Below are 22,239 nucleotides of genomic sequence, written 5' to 3'. Positions count from 1 at the left end.
GCTACTTTCTCCCCAACCCCACCCTCCTCTAGCTTATCTCTCCATGCTTCAGGCTCTCTGCCTTTATTCCTGATGAAGGGCTTTTGCCCGAAATGTCGATTTTGCTGCTCGTCGGATGCTGCCTGAATTGCTGTGCTCTTCCAGCACCACTGATCCAGAATCTGGTTTCCAGCATCTGCAGTCATTGTTTTTACCACCATTTGGCCCTTCAGGCCTGCTCTGTCATTCAGTGAGTTAATGGCTAATCTGGTCATAGACTCAATGCCACATGCTGTTTGATCCTATATAACCTTTTGATTGCCTTATCTCTGTCAAAAATCAGCCTTAAATGCATTTAGTGACCCAGCCTCCACAACCTGGGGAAGAGAATTCCACATACTAAAAATTGAGAATTACTGTTATTCTCAAATTGCATTCCTAAGTTCTACTGTCTCTGGCAAGAGAAAATATCCTCTTGGTAGCCACCATTTAAAGTTTTTTTTTTCAGGATCTTGTATATTTCTTTACAATCACCTCTCATTCCCCTAACTCAATGCAATTATATCTTTTTTCAAATATAGAGACCAAAACTGGACAGATGATTTTTTACCATGGTTTTGAGCAGCTGCAGCATTATTCCATCACTTAGTCGTACCTATTGGGGTAGTGCACTAGAGTAGGCAGTCATTCGAAAGTTAAACATTTAATAAAAGTATGCAAAGTCCCAATTTACCTGTTGGATAAAACCAGCTTGACAGAAAATGTGGACCAGATTTCTATAATTAACAAAAACAGCTATTTATTGCAAATAACTGTGTTCCAGTCACAGGTAAACAACTATGAACTGTTGACATGTAATTCCACTTGTTAATACTTTAACCATAGAATCCCTACAATTTGGAAGTAGGCCATTAGGTCCATGGAGTCCATACTGACCCTCTGAAGAGTATCCCATCCAGACCCATCCTCCTGCCTATTCCTGTAACCCTCCATGTCCCATGGCTAATCTACCTAACCTAGACATCTCTGGGTACGATGGGCAATTTCCCATGGTCAGTTCACCTGATCTCCACATCTCTGGACCAGTGGAAGGAAACCAGAGCACCTGAAGGAAACCCGTGCAGACACGTGGAGAATGTGCAAATTCCACACAGGCAGGATCAAATTGAATCCGGGTTCCTAGCACTGTGAGGCAGCAGTGCTAACCCCTGAGCTGCCAAATCAATGTCTAAAGCCTCTTTGCACGCAGAGGTAAACACATAAACAAAAACATTGGTGTTGTGGGTGCATACAAAAGAATACTGAGGAAACAGTTCAAAAGCACCAATCCTCAGGATTTTATGTAGTGTTCCTTTAGTTTCTTAAGTTCGTGAAGTCTTTGTCTTTTTCCCTTTAGATTCTCACTTCTTTACATGATTTATAAAGACTGTAACATAACGGTTAAAATGAACAGCCTACAGCAACTGCTGGGAGAAAATAACTGTTTTTGTCAAGTTTTAGATATTTTACTGGAGGGAGAGATACAACACCATGTGCCTTTTCCACAGGCGAGAGGATGCTAGTATTGTTCGCACCCACAACCTGTTAAGCCACCCAGGAACCAATCAGATAATTGTTGTCAGGCCAATAGTCTTTGGTGTCCACAACTGGTTGCAGTTCCACAAACCAATCAGCAACATGTTTCTGGCAAAATGTGACTCTGTAGAATGTTATACACTCCCAAGAGTCAGGACTTGTACAAGCATCTCCCCCCCCCCCCCCCCCCCCCCCACCTCCCCCAAGCTTGAATAAAGCAGCAGTGTAAGCACTTATTTTTTAAAAGTACAACAATTCTTTCCTCTGTTCTTTATTGTAAAACAGTCTTTTCATAAGTCAGTCCACATTCAGAAAGAAAAAGATACAGTATTTACAATTTGTAGATTTTAAAACAGCACCTCATAAATGCTGCTAACATCTAGACTGCATTAAATTGTGTATAGGCACTAGTGACTTTCAGTTGAGTGTCAAGTTAAATATTTTTGCCATTGGCAAGAATTCTGCCTCTTTGGCAGTGTTCCATTCTATCTTTACATGATCCTCATCTACACCATCACTGGAAAGTCTCAACCACAGCATTATTTTCTCTGAATTCAATTACTCCGGTGCCTTTTTGCCTCTCTGATATTCCTTAAGTTGCAAATTATCATAGACCATTCATGTTCTTCATTCAGTCTTGACAACCTTATTTGGCTCTCTTTGTACTAGTAAGGGAAAGTTAGAATGACTGCTCTTGACATTAAGACAGGATTTGAATGCGACACCAAAAGGCCTAGTAAAATTCATCTCCATGCGAATTGCGGCAAACTCTATTGGTTGGAGTGTTAGCTTGCAAAAGGGAAAATGGTTGTGGTTGTTGAACATTGATCCTCAGCCCAAGCATGTCATTGTGCAGTTTCTCAGGATGATGCCCAAGACATGTCCATATTCAGCTGCACCATCAATAATCTCTCCTTCATTAGGTCAGAAGTGGGATGTTTGCTGATTCCATTTGCAAATCCTCACGTCTGTGACTGCACGTAGCAAGATCTGAACATCAGGCTTGGGCTTGTATATGCTAAGTAACATTTGTGCCATACAAATGCCACACAATGATAGCTTCCAATGAGAGAGCATCTAAACATCTCCCCTTGAGGTTTGATAGTATCACTGAAATTCCTACCAGCAGTAACCAGGGCAGTGACCATGGATCAGAAATTCAACTAGATCAGTCTATGAATACTGTGCCTGCACAAGTCTGGCTTGGGAATTCTTTGGCGAGTAAGTCATTTCCTGACTCTGCAAAACTATTAACCATGCGAAAGTCTGAAAAATATATTTCACTTGCCTAGGTTGGCGTAGCTACATCATACTACAGAAGTTCCAACCATCCAAATCAAGACAACCTATTTGATCTGCATTCATCACCTTAAATTTTTAGTTTGTCTATCTTGGGTCCATAGCGAAAGCAGTATATACTTCTACAAAGTGCACTTTAGCAATGCATCAAAGCTGCAGGATACTTGAAAATACCACATCCTATAAGTTTCTCTCCAGGCACATAGCATACTGATTTCGAAATCTGTAGGCACTTCTTCACTTGCTGTATGGGAGTTTTGGAGTTCACAGGAGCATGAACTTTGAGCAGGAGGGAGATCAACCAGAACAAGAGCTGTTGTTGAGACAGTCAATGATGGAAGCGTTCTTGAGAGAGTGGTACAAGGCCATATTGCAAAAATGAAGAATTATAATTCATCATGAAGTTTAGCAAAATTTGATAACCCATCACATCTTTAATGTCTGAAAAGTTATAAACAAATTATGGAATCCGTCTTGATTGCATTTGTTATTTGATGGGTTCTATATGACTCAGGTTTACCACGTTCATTCTGTGTTAAAATTATATTGGGGTATTTGTATTTAGAATGTGTTATTGTTCTGACTTTTAAAGTGTTGTTTGTTCAAAACATCTTATTTTCTTAGTAAGACTCCTGAATCTTAAATATCTTAAGTAATTTTGTCTAGTATCTAACAATATAGTAACGGGCTCATCTGGGATTTTAAAATAAATTTGGTGGTCTGCTTTGGGATCATGACATAATTTGCAGGGTTTCTCCATGAACAAAAAAAATGGATGCGACTAGAGGATTTCATCACAATATTGTAGTGCGCAGTAATTGGTATCCAAGTTTATAGCTTAGAACATGGTTAATTAAATATTAAACAATTCAAAAAATTGGAGTTTTGAAACTGCTCATTAATCACAATCTTATGGTGAAAATGTCTCCTGTATGGGTAATCAATTTTTGATTTTCTGCTGAAAGAGAGAGACTTCTCATCAGGATGGATGCAGGAATCCACAATTTCATGGGGGACAATTTGCACAGCATGACAAAAAAAAAGGATGATTGGATGGCAAGTTGATTCTGGGGTCAAGCCATTGTCATGGACAGTATACCCTCGGGAATAGATATCTGCTAGGCTTATGTTTGAAGAAGATACAATGCTTGGGTGCAGTCTTTCTGTTTGTAAAGAATTGGGCCTTACATATGAATATGTGTAGCTTCCAGTAAGCGTTAAATGACTGTGACTAATAATTGGAAATCTGATTAATCATTTTCATGAATTGCATCATGTTGCCAGGCATTCACTATTCCTGGTCAATGAAAAATTGATGCATGTTGGGTCCCTTCTGCAGATCCAACTTTTCTTTAAATTCTTTTACAACTTTAATGGAAAACAGCCATAAACTAATCTGATGTCTATGTTGTCTTTACTTCCAGAGTATTTAGAAGCTGAAAACTCTTATACAGAAGCTCTTGGTGTTTGTCCAGCATATTACCAGAAGGACAGATCTATCCTTTATTCCAATCGAGCTGCTGCAAGAATGAAACTGGTAAGTGCACACCTTTTGTTATGCCTTATAATGTTCTGCAGGTTAAATTTATTGACTTTCAGGCAAACATGTTATCTTTAAAGTTTGTGAGAAGCTTTTTGGATTAGATTACATTACATTGTGGAAACAGGCCCTTCGGCCCAACAAGTCCACACCAACCCGCTGAAGCGCAATCCACCCATACCCCTACATTTACCCCTTACCTAACACTATGGGCAATTTAGCATGGCCAATTCACCTGACCTGCACATCTTTGCTCTGTGGGAGGAAACTGGAGCACCCAGAGGAAACCCACGCAGACACGGGGAGAACGTGCAAACTCCACACAGTCAGTCACCTGAGGCGGGAATTGAACCCGGGTCTCTGGCGCTGTGAGGCAACAGTGCTAACCACAATCAGCCGCAACCGGAAGCGGCAGATTCAAACCACTACAAATGCCGGAGGAAAGATCACAGAAGCGCTTCACAGGAGGCTCCCAAGCACTAAGGATGTCACCTAGACAGGTGACGAAACGTCTGCAACACAAATTCTAAGCGCGGAGAACAAAACATGTTATCTGTTTGAGGGAGCAGTGCTCTATTCATAGTAAATTGACTTGATTAACAGATTTCTTTTTTCTTCATTCATGGGATGTGGGTGTCTATCTAAGCCAGCATGTTTTGCGTAACTAATTACCTAGAGGACAGCAGAATCAACCACCTTGCTGTGGGTCTGGAGTTATATATAGGCCAGACCAGGTAAGGACAGCAGATTTCCTTTCCTGAAGGACTTTAGTGAACCAGGTGGGGTTTTCCTGATAATTGGCAGTCATCTGATTTCCAGATATTATTGAATTCAAATTCCACCATCTATGCCATGGTGGGGTTCGAACTCAGAGCCCTAGAACATTACCTGGGTCTCTGGGTTAATAGTCAAGTAGATAATAATCTAGTGATATTACCACTGAGAGGGTGAGTTGAGTTTTGCTTCCCAGCATCAATAATAAGGGTAAACTATTGACAAGTAATGTTTGCAAATTGAGTGGAGTTAGGTGAAACCAAACATACTCAGATTTGCATAGAATAAATTTGCCATGAAGTATCTTTACAATTGGTGTTTTAACGTATGTCCTTGTCTTCTCTGACAGGCACCTAACTGTAGACTTGGCTGACTGCTTCATATAATATTAGAAATTCATTTCCTTGAAATACAAAATCTTAGTTGTTGATGTCTGTTCCACAATGATTTTAACGCAATTTTCCTCCAGGAAATCAGATGGTCTATGTTTGTGAACACAAGAATGAAAGATCTTGTTCACAAGCCTCTTGGCTGTAAGGACTGATAAGATACCAGCACATCCACCCAGTGACTTGTTCAAAAGTGTTTGTCAAATTGTTGTTCCTTCCTGATCTTTGTTTCATTTAATAAATATCCTGACCCTATTGTTTCAGCTACATTGCTGGTCCTTAAGTGGAAATGTATGGGCAATTGTGAGATAAAATATTTTCATTTGGTCACACTGGTCTAGCAGTAAGATCATTAGCATTGCAGTTTATTTATTTTTTGCAAAGTAAATACTTAAGTACCAGAAAGTGTCTGCAAGTAAATTTAGTCATTGTCCTAACATTTGATGGACAAATTAGGCTTTCTTCGAAGGCATCAGGATAGGTATATGAATAGGAAGAGTTCAGAGAGATATGGGCCAAATGCTGGCAAATGGGATGAGATTAATTCAGGATATCTGGTCGGCATGGAGAAGTTGGACCGAAGGGTGTTTATGTGCTGTCCATCTCGATGACTCCAGTGAAGTGATGATTCAGGCCTGTGTGAAATTTAACTAGTTACAGTGTTCAATTTAGCTGACTCTATATTGAATTACAATTCCAACAACATCAACTACTTTCACTCCATGAATTGACTACTAGTTGTGATCCTAATGATAAATACTGACAATAATTTAACCAACAAATGATGTAGCTAATCATAATCCTGCTGTTGACATGGGAGAAGAATTGATCTTTTCACTAGATTTTAAGTCCATTCTTATAAATTTATCTGATCATCCTACTTCAAGGAGGACACAAGTGAAAATGGAACATTTGGTTTGCACATGTAATATAAAAATATTGGTGTTGTGCAGACTGGTCAACAATATTCACATTTATCTGGGAAATGGGCACAGGCCTGCTAAGAATGTAACGTGTCAATCCTTTGTAACAAAATGAGTTGGTTTTACTATTTTGGAAATGAAGAAAATGTGAAATTTTGTTTTTGTTTTAAAAATTCCTTATAATATCATTTTCTACTTCTATAGTAAATTTCTTGACTAATGAAAGATCAGCATATGACATACATATTGCAGGATATAAAATGCATCAAGTGGTGGAGCAGTTTTCCTGTTAACCAACTGAACTCAATCCTGCATTTTCCAAATTAAGTTTCAATTATTTTGTGCATTCTACAATTCAGATTTAGAAAGAAATTGAGGGAAAATTCTGCTTTGAAATTCACAGGTGTTGTCCAGTTGCAATTAACTTGCATTGAAGAGGTTGTTACAAAACATTTTTTAATTAAATCATTGTCCTTGTGAATTTTTTTCTCTAATACTCTTCTTATTTCAGGATAATAAGGAAGAAGCCATAACTGATTGCACCAAAGGTAAGTTTTATATTTAGTTATTTTCTGAAAGCAAATTGTTAGATGATATAAGATTACTATCTTGGATTTTAGAACCTTGTAAAAATATTCTTCCACTTGCATTTTTGTTCTTGTTTCCATGAAACTGAAGTATTTGAACTGCGGTTTATATTATTTTGATGGATATTCTTTTTTTTTTAATTTGTAGCTATTGAGTTAAATCCCAATTACATACGTGCAATACTGAGAAGGGCAGAGTTGTATGAGAAAACTGAAAAACTTGATGAAGCTCTGCAAGACTATAAAACTGTTATCGAAAAAGATCCATCAGTAGGACAAGCCAGGGAAGCCTGTATGGTAGGTATGATATAAGTAAATTCAAGTTGTACACAGTTGTTCATTGTATCTTAGAATAAAGTATAAAACATTGATTCATTTGTCAATTCAGAGTTGCTTCATATTGTATCACTGCATTTGGTATCAAGGAATACAGTATTCATTCTTTCATTTTTCAGCATTTGTATTCCAATAAGACAAGTAATTTATTTGTCTCCCTCTCCTTAAAATGGAAAATGAATGTTATAGGAGAGTGCTGCTTTTGCTTGTAGTTTTTAGAATATTAGAAGCTTGCCATGTGGAGGAAATTGGAGTTGAATCTCCATCCTTGCCCTTTGCTGCATGTCGTAGCACAGAACTAGTGACTATTGCCACCTTTGAAAATTCTTTGATTCATGACAAATCCAAAGACTGGCTAATCAGGTTCACGCTTGGATTTTGAGAGAGTTGCTTAGATTTAATGTAAGGAGTTAAACATTGACAGTTCATGTTTCAATAAAAGCCATTGCTCTATGTTAATTACATGTTTGTGCCATTCTACATTTGTTTTTGCTAAGTGCATACATCTGAAGTGTATTTGAGACTACTTGGACTTCTGTGATTGCTGATTTCAGGATTTTTGTTTAATCCTTATTATGTCTTCAGCATGCTAAATAATTGGCTGTTAATATGTTTAAGCTTCAATAGTTATATCTTGATGTTTTTGTTTCTTGCTTGAAAGAAAGCTGTGCATACATTTTGTACAATATTTTTGAGTTTAGTTCCTGAACACAGTAGCTTTTATGTATTGCTGAATATAATTTCTTCATTAATTTGGTGCACATGCGCAGTCGTTTTCATAACTACCATCATGTAGGTCGATCTCTAAATGACTCCCTGACTGTGACAAAGACCTTTGGGGCCCTATTATGTACATGGGTGAGGGAATATCAAAAACAAGGCAGGACTTGTACTATAATTAAGTGCTTGTGCGCTGAGGTGTGTGTAGGGGGAAAAGACATAGCAGTGAGATTTTGAAAGTTTGGGGTCAAAATTGAGGCTGCAGTTGGTAGAGGAGAGACCAGAAGCTGCTTTGCCAGGGGGCAGGAAGCATTATTCCTGGCCCACAAGGAGTACTAAATTTGTTGCTTATGGAACTGACAATGCTTGAGTCTCTTTCATTACTGAAAAATTTGCATAGCAGAGTTTAAGTAGTGGGGCTCCCAATTACGCTGTGGTAGTCTGAGTTGTATATATTAATAAAGCATTCGACATCTCTCTGGTTGACCTTCAGATACCATGGTATCTGTGTGTAACACCTTGGAATCACATTTCATGTATTCAGCAGTGAAATCCCACTATCACATGGGCTTTAATATAAAGGTTTAGTTTGTCAGTTATTATGAGGTTTACCTGTTTCAGTAAAGGTCTAAAGAAAATGTCTAAAACTATTTACAAATTGTGATGAACTCTTCAAAGTAATGATGAAATTGAACTGACAGCATTAGTATTTGATGTTGACGGTGAAGTTGTTTTGAATGCAATAATGAGGTTCATACTTGGATTTTGAGACAGTTGCTTAATTTTCCATTGGTCTTTGAATTTAAGTAGGATAACTTTGAGTGTACTCAAAATAAGGTAGGTGAGCTTGCAGGAAGAATAGTAGCTGGGACTTCGATGTTGTGATCATTTCGGAGACATGGATAAAGCAGGGTCAGGAATGGATGTTGCAGGTTCCAGGATTTAGATCTTGCATTCAGAACACGGAAGGTGGTAAAAGAGGGGGGGGGGGTTGTGGCCTTGAGACTATAACGGTGGCTGAAAGAACTTTTGATGAGGACTTGTCCACTGAGGTAGTATGGGCTGAGGTTAGAAACAGGAGAGGAGAGGTCACATTGCTGGGAGTTTTTTATAGGCCTCCGCAGAGTTCCGGGGATGTGGAGGAGAGTATCGGCAAAATGATTCGGTTGGGGGTGATCGTTATGAGGGACTTTAACTTTCCCAACATTGACTGGAAATACTATTACTGTAGTATGTAGGATGGATCAATGTTTGTCCAATGTGTGCAGGAGGGTTTCCTGACACAGTATATCAAAGGGCCAACAAGAGGGGAGGTCACAGTGGATCTGGTGGTTGGTAATGAACCAGGCCAAGTGTTTGATTTAGCGGTAGGTGAGCACTTTGGAGAGAGTGACCACAATTTAGTTACATTCAGTTTAGTGATGGAAGGGGATAGGCATTTACCACTGGGCAAGAGTTATGGATGAGGGAAGGGCAATTATAAGGCAAGACTTAGGATGCATAACATGGGGTAGCAAAATGCAGGGGATGGGGACAGTCGAAATGTGGAGCTGGTTTAAGGCACAGATATTGCATGTACCTTGATAAATATCTCCCTGTCAGGCAGGGAGGAAGTGATAATAGAAAGGGAACCGTGGTTTACTAAACAATTTGCATCTGTTAAGCGGAAGGAGGAGGCTTATGTGATGTTGAGACAAGATGGTTTAGATAAGGCAATGAAGAGTTACAGGTTGGCTAGTAAGGATTTAAAGAGAGAGTTAAGAAGAGCAAGGACAGGACATGAGCAGTCTTTAGCAAGTACAATAAAGGAGAGCCATAAAGCTTTCTAGAGGTATGTGAGGAATAAAAGGATGACTAGGGTAGGAATAGGGTCAATCAAAGACAGAAGTGTCTGGACACTGGAGATTGGAGAGGTGCTAAACGAATATTTTTCATCTGTTTTCACTCAGGAAATGGAAAATATTACATAGGAGAAGAATGAAATATGGGATATTAGACTAGAAAGGATCGAGGTTAGTAACGAGGAGGTATTATCAATTCTGGAAGGAGTGAGTCCCCTGGCCCAGATGGGATTTATCTGAGGATTCTCTGGGAAGCTAGGGAGGAGATGCTGGAGCCTTTGACCTTGATCTTTGGGTTGTTATTGTCTGCAGGTTTAGTACCAGAGGACTGGAGGATTGCAATTTTGTGCCCTTGTTCAAGAAGGGGAGAAGAGATGACCTAGGTAATTATAGACCAGGGAACCTTATGTCTGTTGTTGGAAAAGTTTTGGAAAGGATTATAAGAGAGAGGATTTATAACTATCTAGCAAGCAACAATTTGATTTCAGATAGTCAGCATGGTTTCGTCAAGGGCAGGTCGTGTCTCACAAACCTCATTGAGTTTTTTTGAGAAGGTGACCAAGCATGTGGATGAGGGTAGGGCAGTTGATGTGGTGTATGTGGACTTCAGTAAAGCCTTTGATAAGGTTCTACATAGTAGGCTTTTGGACAAAATGCAGAGGCATGAGATTGAGGGTGCTTTAGCAGTTTGGATTTGAAACTGGCTTTCTGTAAAAAGGCAGCAAGTGGTGATTGATGGAAAATATTCAGCTTGGAGTCTGGTTACTAGTGGTGTACCACAAGAATCTGTTTTGGGATCACTGCTGTTTGTCATTTTTATAAATGACTTGGACGCAGGCATAGGTGGATGGGTTAGTAAGTTTGCAGATGACACTAAAGTCAATGGAGTAGTAGACACTATGGAAGAATGTTGCATGGGGTCTTAGATAAACTGCAGAATTGTGCTGAGAGGTGGCAAATGGAGTTCAATGCAGATAAATGTGAAGTGATTCACTTGGGAAGAATAACAAGAAGGCAGAATACGTGGTCAATGGAAAGATTCTTGGTAGTGTGGATGTGCAGAGGGATCTTGGAGTCCATGTACATAGATCCCTGAAAGTTACCACCCAGGTTGATAGTGCTGTTAAGAAGGCACACGGTGTGTTTGGTTTTATTGGCAGAGGGATTGAGTTGCAGAGTTGTAATGTCCTGCTGCAACTAAACAAAACCCTAGTGTGGCTGCACTTGGAATATTGTGTACAGTTCTGATCGCCCCATTACAGAAAGGATGTTGAAGTATTGGAAAAGGTGCAGAGGAGATTTACCAGGATGTTGTCTGGTCTGGAGGGAAGATCTTATGAGGAAAGGCTGAGGCGCTTGGGTCTGTTCTCATTGGAAAGAAGACGACTAAGAGGGGATTTGATAGAGACATCAGAGGATTAGATAGAGTAGGCAGTGAAAGTCTTTTTCCTCGGATGATGACATCAGCTTGTACGAGGGAGCATAGCTACAAATTAAGGAGTGATTGATTTAAGACAGATGTCTGAGGCAGGTTCTTTAGTCTGAGTGGTAAGGGTGTAAAATGCCCTGCCTGCCAGTGTGGTTAACTCAGCCACATTGGGGGCATTTAAACAATCCTTGGATAAGCACATGGATGATGATGGGACAGTGTAGGGGGATGGCCTTAGGTTAGTTCACAGGTCTGCACAACATCAAGGGTCTGTTCTGCGCTGTATTGTTCTATGTTCTAAGTGTCCACGTTAGGAGAAAGCCAATATGGTGCATTGAAAATTGTGCATTTTAATAGAAAAGAAGAAATTTGTTTTAAAATCCGAACAAGGTTTTGGTTAAATGATTGTAAAATCCTCATTCTGAAATTCCTTAATTTTTTTTTGCATTTTTTTGGTTCTTTCCTTATTGCTTTCACCTGTGATTTGAACTATTTCACTGATGTTATTCAAAGATTTTATAATTATAACATCTTTTATCTTTGTGTGTCAGAATGGATGTGTTGTTTTGGTGTTACCTGCCAGATGTTTTTATTCTCAAGCTTCTCTTTATTTTATCACATCGTTTTTACCAAATGATGTAAGGAAGAAATTGTAACAGGCATATATATCTCCCTTCTACACGATGTTTTAATATATAATGTTTTAAAGTAAAAATGAAGGAACAAACCTGGTTTCTGGCTGACTTAATGATATTGTCCTTGTTACTATTGACAAACTCCATGGTATTGCCTGCTTTTTGTTTTGAATTTACAAGTCTGACCATTTGTACATTATATAGTAGCATTCTATCTAATTACAAAATACTTTGGAAATTGGATATCTGAAATAAATCTGTTGGAAACTTCCAAGCCCTGCAGAGAAAGTGTCAGGTTGATAACTCAATTCTGAACTCGTGATCCTAAAACATTGATACTCTTCTGCAGATGCTGCAAGGCCTGCTTAAATATTTCCAGCTTTTTCTGTTTTTATTTCAGAATTGCATGGAGTGCTTGAGAAACATATGCACATCTGTAGTTGGAACAAAGTATCATATTCTATATGAAAAAAGGCAGTGTGTGGTCTATAACTAAATCCATATGTATCCTAAGCAAGCCCTGAACAAACTTGTAGAAAAAGATTTTAAAACATTTATGGCATCCTGATATAAATGTTATTTCCAATAATAAAGTCAAATACTAACAAAAACCGAGGTCTTTCTAATAATATAAATAATATACAGGTTGTTAGCTATGACACACATTTTGCTAACACAATTGGCGAATTGAGGACACTATCTAAAGTGCAGACTTTTAAAGTATGTGTTGGCTGTAACGTGATTAGATCGCTGATACTTTACTTGCTGTTTCTAAAATGTTGTTTTTCTGGAACATAGGATTGCATAAGAACGCAACCATTGTGTTACAGAAGAACTACCTGTATCTACCAGCATTTCCATTTAAAAGTATATTTCACTTTTTGACTTAGAAGCGACTGACCTCTGTAGTTGCATGCTTTGGCCTCTGAGTGGCACCATGGTTTCATCACAAATTGTTTTGTGGAAAATATTTCTAATTGCAATTTTGTCCATGGAGAATGAAATTCTACATATCTCAATTAAGAATTTAACAAATCATGGAAAATTGTCTTTCATTACTTTAAATTTATTCAGTATATTGTCATATAAGCCTTTCAGTAAAGCTTTTCATTAGACTTGGAATTGTCAGTGATTCCTGTCATTATCGTGTGAAACTGTCATCACGTTCTGATCCTTGCACGTGCAAAGTTAAACCAAAATCCAGAAGTTGGCAGTAAGCAATTTTTTGTTCCTCCAGATGGTACATTGTTAAAGTTCCTGCAGATAGCAGGCAATCTTTCAGAAATCATTAAATCAATGAGCAGGGTTCCCTCTAAGCTGCATGCTGTGCAGCTACTCAGAGATTCCACATACACTGCACATGCCGACTCAAAGGCATTACTTCTGGAAACCACTTTGCGTATGGACCTTGGAGGTCTATATAGTGGAAAAATAATTGAGAGAACGAACTGATGAGAACTTACCATTTTGTATTGTACTGATATTAAATTCCTCATAATTTATTAAGAAAGCCAAACTTTAACTGACTTTATAATAGTAAGCTAATTTTTTGTCTGCATCAAACCAATTTCTCATCGATCTCCTCTTAACCTTCTCTTAAATTTATTCCCTTTGTTTGTTGACCCCTTTATTAATGGAAAATGCTTTCCTTTCCCCACCTATCTATGCTGCTCTGTCTTATACAGTACAGTCAGGTACCTGCTTAACCATTGCCACTTCAAGAAAACCTATCCAACTTTTTCTCATAGCTGCGACTCTCCTAGACAGCATCCTGGTAAAGCGTTTCTGCACCCTCTCATGCTGTCACATCTTTCCTGTAATGTGGTGACCAGAACTGCACACAGTTAGCTGGCCGAACCAATGTTTTGTACAGTTGCATGACCTCTCTCCTCTTGTATTCTGTGCCTCGGCTATTAAAGGCGAGTATCCCATCTACCACCTTAATCATTTTATCTCCTGCCCTGCTACCTTTAGAGATCTCTAGGTATGCACACCAATGTTCCTGTGATCTTTACTTTTCAGAGTCCTACAATTCATAGTGTAACTCTTGCTTTGTTAGCCCTTTTTAAGTGCATTACCTCACACTTTACCGAACTCCATTTGACAATTCTTTGATCAGCCAGTCTGTCAATCGCCTCCTGCAGTTTACAGCTATTGTCTTCACTGTTTACCACCCTTCCAATCTGTGTCATCCATGGACTTATTAATCACATCCCCACTTGTTCATTAATGTACACCACAAACAGCAAAGGTCCCAGCACCAATCCCTGTGGGTCAGTTATTGAGCTGGAATGTGCACCTGGAAAGTCTGCTTCAGAAATCATTGCAAATTTTGTTATTTAACTGTAAATAATCACAAATGAAAGTACCACGAAATGATGCAGAATGTAGGATTTTAAGGTAACGATCCAAATTACCTTTGCATATCGTATTCCAATTAATCCTTTCTCTCTAGCCCATTTTACCAGAAGGCTGAATGCATTTGTTCTTGCCTCCCAAACTGCAATGCTGCAGGAGGTTATCTTATATTCTATAAGTACTTCGAGGATTGTATACTGCACATCACATTATGTTTGATATTTATCTATGAACTGATTATGCAGCTAGTGCAATTTGACTGCCCCTTCAGCTATTTTCCATAAAGCCAGCCAGATTAAAAATCCTGATAGATTACTTCAGCTTCTGAAATTCAAACTGGCAATCACTTCTAAATTGAATTAGTTTTAGACATGTCGATACAATTTAACGTCAAACATAATCCTTTCCTTCAAATCTCCTATTGTACTCTTGACTCATCATCCGCATCCACCCATTCCAAGTCCTGCTCTGCAAATAATAGATACAAATCTGCTTTTGTTTTCGTTTTAATCCATTCCTAGAATGTGGATGTTGCTGGCTAGGCCAGTATTTATTGCCCATCTCTTGAAAAGGTGGTGAACGTCTTGAGCAGCTGCAGTCCATGTGTTGTAAGTAAACCCACAGTTCCATTAAGGAGGGGATTCAAGGATTTTGACCCAATGACACCGAAGCAATGGCATTTGTTTCCAAGTTAGGATAGAGTGTGGCTTGGAAGGGAACGTACTTGGTGGTGTTCCTAGGTATTTGCTTCCTTTGTCCTACTAACTGGTAAAGAGTCTGGAAGGGGCAGTCAAAGGAGTTTTGGTGAATTTCTCCAGTGAATCTTGTAGATGGTACACATTGCAGTTACTGAGCATCACTGGACGGAGTAGATGTTTATGGATATGCTGTTAATCAAGCAGGCTGCTTTCTCATGGATGGTGTCAAGCTTCTTGAATATTGTTGTTCTGGTGCAGTTCTGCTGTGGTGAGGGTCATTGTGTTCAGAGGTAACTCTGCAGATAATTGCTTTTGCTCCCTTTCCCTTATTTCCTGAATGGGATGTCTGCCTTACAACCCAAGATCACCAGCAGCTCTCCAATATGTAATGACAGTTCTCAATATTATCTTTTGATGTTGTATGTTGATATGTTACTTAATTCATGTAGAGGCTCATAACTGTGCTCAGTTGGACTTTCCTTCCATAAGTATTATGAGCAGTTTGTTGCATGCAGGAAGTATAGTATGCTATTGTTTTCATTTCCATTAGGAATGCACACACTTATATTTTGTAGCTTAGGTCCATATTGTGATGATGCTAGTGGCTTCTTAGATGGGATCTGTTAAGTTTGGGTAGACTAGGTATTTGGCGCTTTGTGGAAATGCTGCATGCTGCCTCCTTCAGCTGTTCAAGGCAAGCATAAACTTTTACTTGGCTCTTGATATTTCATAGTAACTTTTTTCAAATGTTAATCCACGTTATATAGTATACTATATAGTGAATTAAAAGATTGCCTGAGCAGCGGGTCGGGGGGAGACTCTTCTACACCAATCGAGTGCTCTAGAACCAGCTTGATTGAAATTATTTCTTGCAGGCTTGTTAAGAGTCTGGCACTGAATTAAAATTTCTATTACCCTTTTACTCTTAGTGAATTTAACAATTGTAACAAGGGAAAAAGTACTTTTTAATAATATGCAGCTACGGTTAATTTTGCTTCTATTCAGTTAGATGTTAGGTTGAACTTCGTGAAAGATTGTACACTAATATTTTTACACTTATTGTTTGTAACTTATGTGAACAGAATAAACTTCTAGTAGAACTTTATAAACCAATGAAGATTTTCCACTTGTTTCTTTCTAAGACTGCCATTAGTTTAAGCTGCAAATACACCCTTTTTGAACATTGTAAATGAGATGTTATTGTTTCAATTGTGTAGAATATTTTGTCCTATGAATGACAGCATCAGATTGCAAGCTTTTTTACAAAATAAATAAACTATCAGTAATTTTAGTAAGTCACTGTGGTGCAGTGTATCTCACAGCTGTGTTTAAAACAATCATAATTTCTCAAATTATAGTTTAATGCACAAGCTTCCCCTAAATGTCATTTACTTTTGGTTACATTCTTTCCTTTGCAGAGTTTTTTTTAAATTCAGGTTGAGTTCAGTTTTACAATCAACAGTTTGCTGCATCTCATGGCCTTAATTCACCTGTGTCACCACAGGTACAGGAGGAGGCCGTCCAGATTGTTCCAGACTTGCAAGTGGTGGTGCTTCAATGTGTCTTTTATCCTAGTCCTTCTGATTTTTAGAGGTCATGGGTTTGGAAGGTGCTGTTGAAGGAGTGTTGGTGAATTTCTGCAGTGCACCTTGTAGATAGTACTACTACCATTGTGCCTTGATAGTGAATGGAGTGAATCTTGAAGGTGATGTTGGGGTGCCAGTCAAGTGTGTTGATTTGGCCTGGATTGTGTTAATTTTTTTGAGGGTTGTTGGATTTGTACTCATTCAGGCAAGTGGAGAGTCTCCCATCATACCGCTGACTTGTGCTTTGTTGGTAGTGGACAGGCACTGGAGCGATGGGAGGTAAGTTATTCCTTGCAGAATTCTTTGCTTTAGAGCTGCTGTATTTATATGGCTGATCTGGTTCTTTTTCTAGTCGATAGTAACTCCAGAATGTTGACAGTGGAACATTCAGCAAGGATAAAGCCACTGAATATCAAGGGGTGATGGTTAAATTCTCTCTTGTTAGGGATGGTCATTGTCTGGCACTTACATGGCGTGAATCTTACTTGGTACTTACAGTCCAAGCAAGAATATTATTCATGATCATGCTGCATATGGACACTGATGCTTCACTAGCTCAGAGGAGGGGATAGACTTAGCTGGGGTGGAGCGAATTGGGTGGGGTTGAGGTCTACAGGTGATAATCAGTGATTTTTAATTGAAGTCCCCCATCCGGAGTACATTATGATTGCTTGCTGCCCTCAATGTTTGCTCCAAATGATGGAGGAGTACTGATTTTTCAGCCAAGTGAGGTGCATTAGTTGGTAAGCAGAAAATTTCAATTCCCATGGTTGACATTAAGGACAAAAGGGTAACCATGGAGAGGATAGGGCCCCTCAAAGATCAGCAAGACGGCCTTTGTGTGGAGCTGCAGAAAATGGGGGAGATACTAAACAAGTATTTTGCAACAATATTTACTGTGGAAAAGGACATGGAAGATATAGAATGTAGGGAAATAGATGGTGACATCTTGAAAAATGTCCATATTACAGAGGAGGAAGTGCTGGATGTCTTGAAATGCATAAAGGTGGATAAATCCCCAGGACCTGATCAGGTGTGTACCCTAGACCTCTGTGGGGAGCTAGAGAAGTGATTGCTGGCCTTTTGCTGAGATATTTGTATCGTCGATAGTCACAGGTGAGGTGTTGGAAGACTGGAGGTTGGCTAACGTGGTGGCCACTGTTTAAGAAAGGTGGTAAGGACAAGCCAGGGAACTATAGACCAGTGAGCTTGAAGTCGGTGGTGGGCAAATTGTTGGAGGGAATCCTGAGGGACAGGGTGTACATGTATTTGGAAAGGCAAGGACTGATTAGGGGTAGTCAACATGGCTTTGTGCGTGGGAAATCATGTCTCACAAACTTGATTGAAATTTTTGAAGAAGTAACAAAGAGAATTGATTAGGGCAGAGTGGTAGATGTGATCTATGTGAACTTCAGTAAGGTGTTTAACGAGGTTCCCCATAGGAGATTGGTTAGCAAGATTAGATCTCACGGAATACAGGCAGAACTAGCCATTTGGATACAGAACTGGGTCAAATGTAGAAGACAGAGGGTGGAGGGTTGTTTTTCAGACTAGAGGCCTATGACCAGTGGAGTGCCAGAAGGATCGGTGCTGGGTCCATTACTTTTCATCATTAATATAAATGATTTTGATGTGAGCGTAAGAGGTACAATTTGCAGATTACACCAAAATTGGAGGTGCAGTGGATACCAAAGAAGGTTACCTCAGATTATAACGGGATCTTGACCAGATAGGCCAATGGGCTGAGAAGTGGCAGATGGAGTTTAATTTAGATAAATGCGAGGTGCTGCATTTTGGGAAAGTAAACCTTAGCAGGACTTTTACATTTAATAGTAAGGTCCTAGGGAGTGTTGCTGAATGAGACCTTGGAGTGCAGGTTCATAGCTCCTTGAAAGTAGAGTTGCAGGTAGATAGGGTAGTGAAGGTTGGATTTGGTATTTTTTTAGATTACTTAGTGTGGAAACAGGCCCTTTTGCCCAGCAAGTCCACACCGACCCACCGAAGCGCAACCCACCCAGACCCATTTCCCTACATTTACCCCTTCACCTAACACTACAGGCAATTTAGCATGGCCAATTCACCTAACCTGCACATTTTTGGATTGTGGGAGGAAACCGGAGCATCATTCCTGAAGAAGGGCTTATGCCCGAAACGTCGATTCTCCTGTTCCTTGGATGCTGCCTGACCTGCGCTTTTCCAGCAACACATTTACAGCATTTATCGTAAAGTACAATTTAATGAGAATGACCATGTGCAACTGTTGCTTGATTGTCTGTGAGACTGCTCTCGCAATTTTGACACAAGTCTCAAACGTTTAACAAGACGACTTCACAGCGTCAACAGGGCGATTTTTACTGTTATTGATTTTGATGCCCAGGCCATGTCTTGTTGACTGTCCGGTTTCATTTCTTTCTTTAGACTTCATATCAGTTTTGATAAAGCTGAGTCGTTTGCTGGGTTTTTAGTGCAGTTGAATGCTAAACACATTGCTGTGGGTCTGGAATTGAATATAGGAGTTCAAGGTAAAAATAACAGATCTCCTTCCCTGAAGGACATTAGTAAATCACTAAATGCTGAATATGCAATGCCATATGTTAGCACATTGGATTATAGTGGGAGATACTTTAAGCCAAATTATGTTGTCTCTTGTCCAGAGTGCAAGTTCTGTATATATCAGGGGTCTTCAAATGGGCTTCTGCAGGAATATTTCAAGGGAGCATCCACAAATTAACCAGAGAATAAATCAACATATGAAATTTGCCTATGTCTTTATGAATTTTTAACTTCATGCTTGACCCCCATGGCCATTTGATTCATACAGAGTCCAGTAACTGAAATTTGCTTCTGATGTAAAGGCATGAATACTCAGTTGCAGCGTTTCATTGCACCTTATGCCCGAGCCTTGATATGGTAGTAATTGTCCTCACCTAGACCTTACTGTCGTGATACCTTATGCCACTGAAGCCTTGAAACAGTAGGTGGGCAGACACTAAGGTGAATCACTGGCCCGAGCAAATTATCCCCCTACTTCTCTGAGTAATCACTAATCCAGGATGAACCGTAACAGAAACAGGTAGCTGGAAAAGCTCAGCAGGTCTGGCAGAATTTGTGAAGAGAAATCAAAATTCACGTTTTTGGGTCCAGTGACCCTTCCTCAGAACTGATGGTTGCTAGGGAAATGTCGGTTTACATGCAGAAGATAGGGTGGGGTGAGGGGGTAGGAAGTAAATGATAGGTGGGAACAGAGCCCGAAGAGAGAGAAGAGCAATTGGACAGACAAAGGATTCGATAACAATCTGGCTAGGAGGGTGAATAGCTGTTCTTCCAGCTTGCACTCAGCTTTGCTGGAGCACTGCAGCAAGCCTGACAGATGTTGGCCGCGGGAACAGGATGGTGTGGTAACTTGGCAGGCAACTGGAAGTTTGCGGTCTTTTCTGTGAACAGAACGTAAGTATTCTCCAAAATGGTCACCCAGTGTACTCTTTGTTTCCACAATGTAGAGGAGACTATTGTAATTGTGAGCAGCGAATGCAGTAGACTAGATTGTGAAAAGTGCTGGTAAACTGCTTCATCTGGAAGGTATGTTTGGGTCCTTGGATACTGAGGGGGAAGGAGGTAAATAGGTAGGTGTTACACCTTTGGTAGATGTAGGGGAAGGTGCTTTGGGGGGGTGGGGTGAGGTGTTGGGACTGAAGGAAGAGTGGAAGAGGGAACGGTCCGTTAACAGTGGCATGGATGTGTGTTCGTTGAACATATCTCCACATCTTAACAGAATTGTTGATTTAGCAACAAACTTCCCATTAGCTAAGTAAAATAAAAGTAGTAATAAAGATATTTAATTATTTCAGTAATTTTTATATCAGAAAAAATGTGCATACTATGTAACATAGGATAGTTACTTGGGACAGGTAAAAGAGCTGAACATTCTGGATGACTCAATAACATCAACTGTGTGTGTCATTATTCCCCCACAATAATTGTCAGCTTTTATTGTATGTTTTATCAAATGAAAATCTTGAGCACCCTTTTGTTTAACTCTTTGACCAGTATCGGTGTCTTTCAGCCAAAGTAAATATAATAATTTAAAGAGTTATCATCTCCAATGGTAGTTTGGTGTATCAAATTAAAATAATCAAAAGGACACATTTTTAGCAAACCTATTTCTTCCTGAATATACTTTCATTTATATCGCACCTCGGTAATGCAGAAAAGAATGTTTCACAAATGGTCTCTGACTAGTACTTTTCGCCTAAATTCATGTTTGCTGTATACAACTAATTCATATACAGTTATGATCCTTTTAAGATTTCTGTGCACATGTGCATCTTAAAGGGAAATTTGGTTGAGCACAGTCTGTTCGTTGCTATACAGGATATGTTCTGGTTTGTTGCACTATCGCATAGTTCAGAGGAAACATTGCTGAGCAGGAAAGAGAATTTGTTGGCCTTCTCAAAACTTGTTAGGGTTTGTAGGTCTCGATTTAGAATTTCAAGAGTAGTGCTAAGGTGTGTGGAAGTCCTGCCAACAATGACTTGGCAAAACAAGGCTAAGTGCACAAGGTCAGCATTCAAAGTGTGTCACATTTTGGGAAAGAACACAGGGTTCCAAGAGAGTTCAGAGATATGGTGACACAGTCATGCAAAGCTTTGCAAATGAAAAGGATTTTATGTGTGCTGTCTTGAGAGAATGGTATGGCTTAATTTGGATGTGAATGAGATCTTGCAGCCTCCCATGAGACTTTACAGTTTAGCCAAGATGATATTTGAAAGGGTGGATAAAGATTGGTACTACAGTAATCAAATCTGGAGGTCACTAAATTGTAGGAGAGTGTTTTGGTAGTCTGGAATCGAGTTAAGGAGTGTAGTGTAAGTTAGTTTATTAACAATGACTTGCATGTGTTTAAAGTCAAGTTGAGATTATGTGGCTGGAGAGAGTGATGAAATCAATGTGATCAGATTAGGCTTTATGATTCTGTCCTAAAATATCAGTGTAATCTTAGAAACATGCTAAATTGGAGCAGGAATAAGCCATTCAGTCATTTGAACTGGTCTGCTATTAATCTGTTCAACTGCAAAATAAAAATGCTAATTCAAGCTAATGTACAAGGCAATCTGACAACAGCAAGCCTGTCAAAAGATTGGAATGTCATACCATTGCCCCCCTCCTCAGTCAAAGCAAAACACTCAGAGAAACAGTATAGTTTACCTCCTTCATCTTTATTCTGTGTACTGCAGGAAGAGAGAGCAATGGCCCATGTGCACAGAGACATAGAACATAGAACAATACAGCACAGAACAGGCCCTTCGGCCCACGATGTTGTGCCGAACTTCTAACCTAGATTAAGTACCCATCCATGTACCTATACAAATGCCGCTTAAAGGTCGCCAATGATCCCGACTCTACCACTCCCACGGGCAGCGCATTCCATGCCCCCACCACTCTCTGGGTAAAGAACCCAAATTGTAGCTATTTAAAACAGTGGCTTTATTAGCATCCGAAAGGGTAGCAGTTAAGCATCACGGTCACGTGGGGTTAACGGTAATACAGATCCGATGATTCAATCATTTCCT

General features: G+C 39.5%; 1 protein-coding gene across 2 annotated transcripts in view; it reads left to right on the top strand.

Annotated features, from left to right (window-relative positions):
* Positions 1-22,239, top strand: part of ttc1 (tetratricopeptide repeat domain 1) — a 60,927-nt gene that overhangs the window by 11,730 nt on the left and 26,958 nt on the right. For both annotated transcript variants that reach the window (XM_043703884.1, XM_043703885.1), the window contains exons 4-6: positions 4,278-4,390; positions 6,991-7,027; positions 7,215-7,363. In XM_043703884.1, coding sequence (XP_043559819.1) covers positions 4,278-4,390; positions 6,991-7,027; positions 7,215-7,363 — 299 coding nt within the window. The remainder of the gene's footprint in view (positions 1-4,277; positions 4,391-6,990; positions 7,028-7,214; positions 7,364-22,239) is intronic.

This window comes from Chiloscyllium plagiosum, chromosome 14 (genome assembly GCF_004010195.1).
Source record: "Chiloscyllium plagiosum isolate BGI_BamShark_2017 chromosome 14, ASM401019v2, whole genome shotgun sequence".
NCBI classification, from domain to species: Eukaryota; Metazoa; Chordata; class Chondrichthyes; order Orectolobiformes; family Hemiscylliidae; genus Chiloscyllium; species Chiloscyllium plagiosum.
The sequence above is the reverse complement of the archived record's forward strand: the minus strand, read 5'-3'. Positions and strand labels throughout refer to the sequence as shown.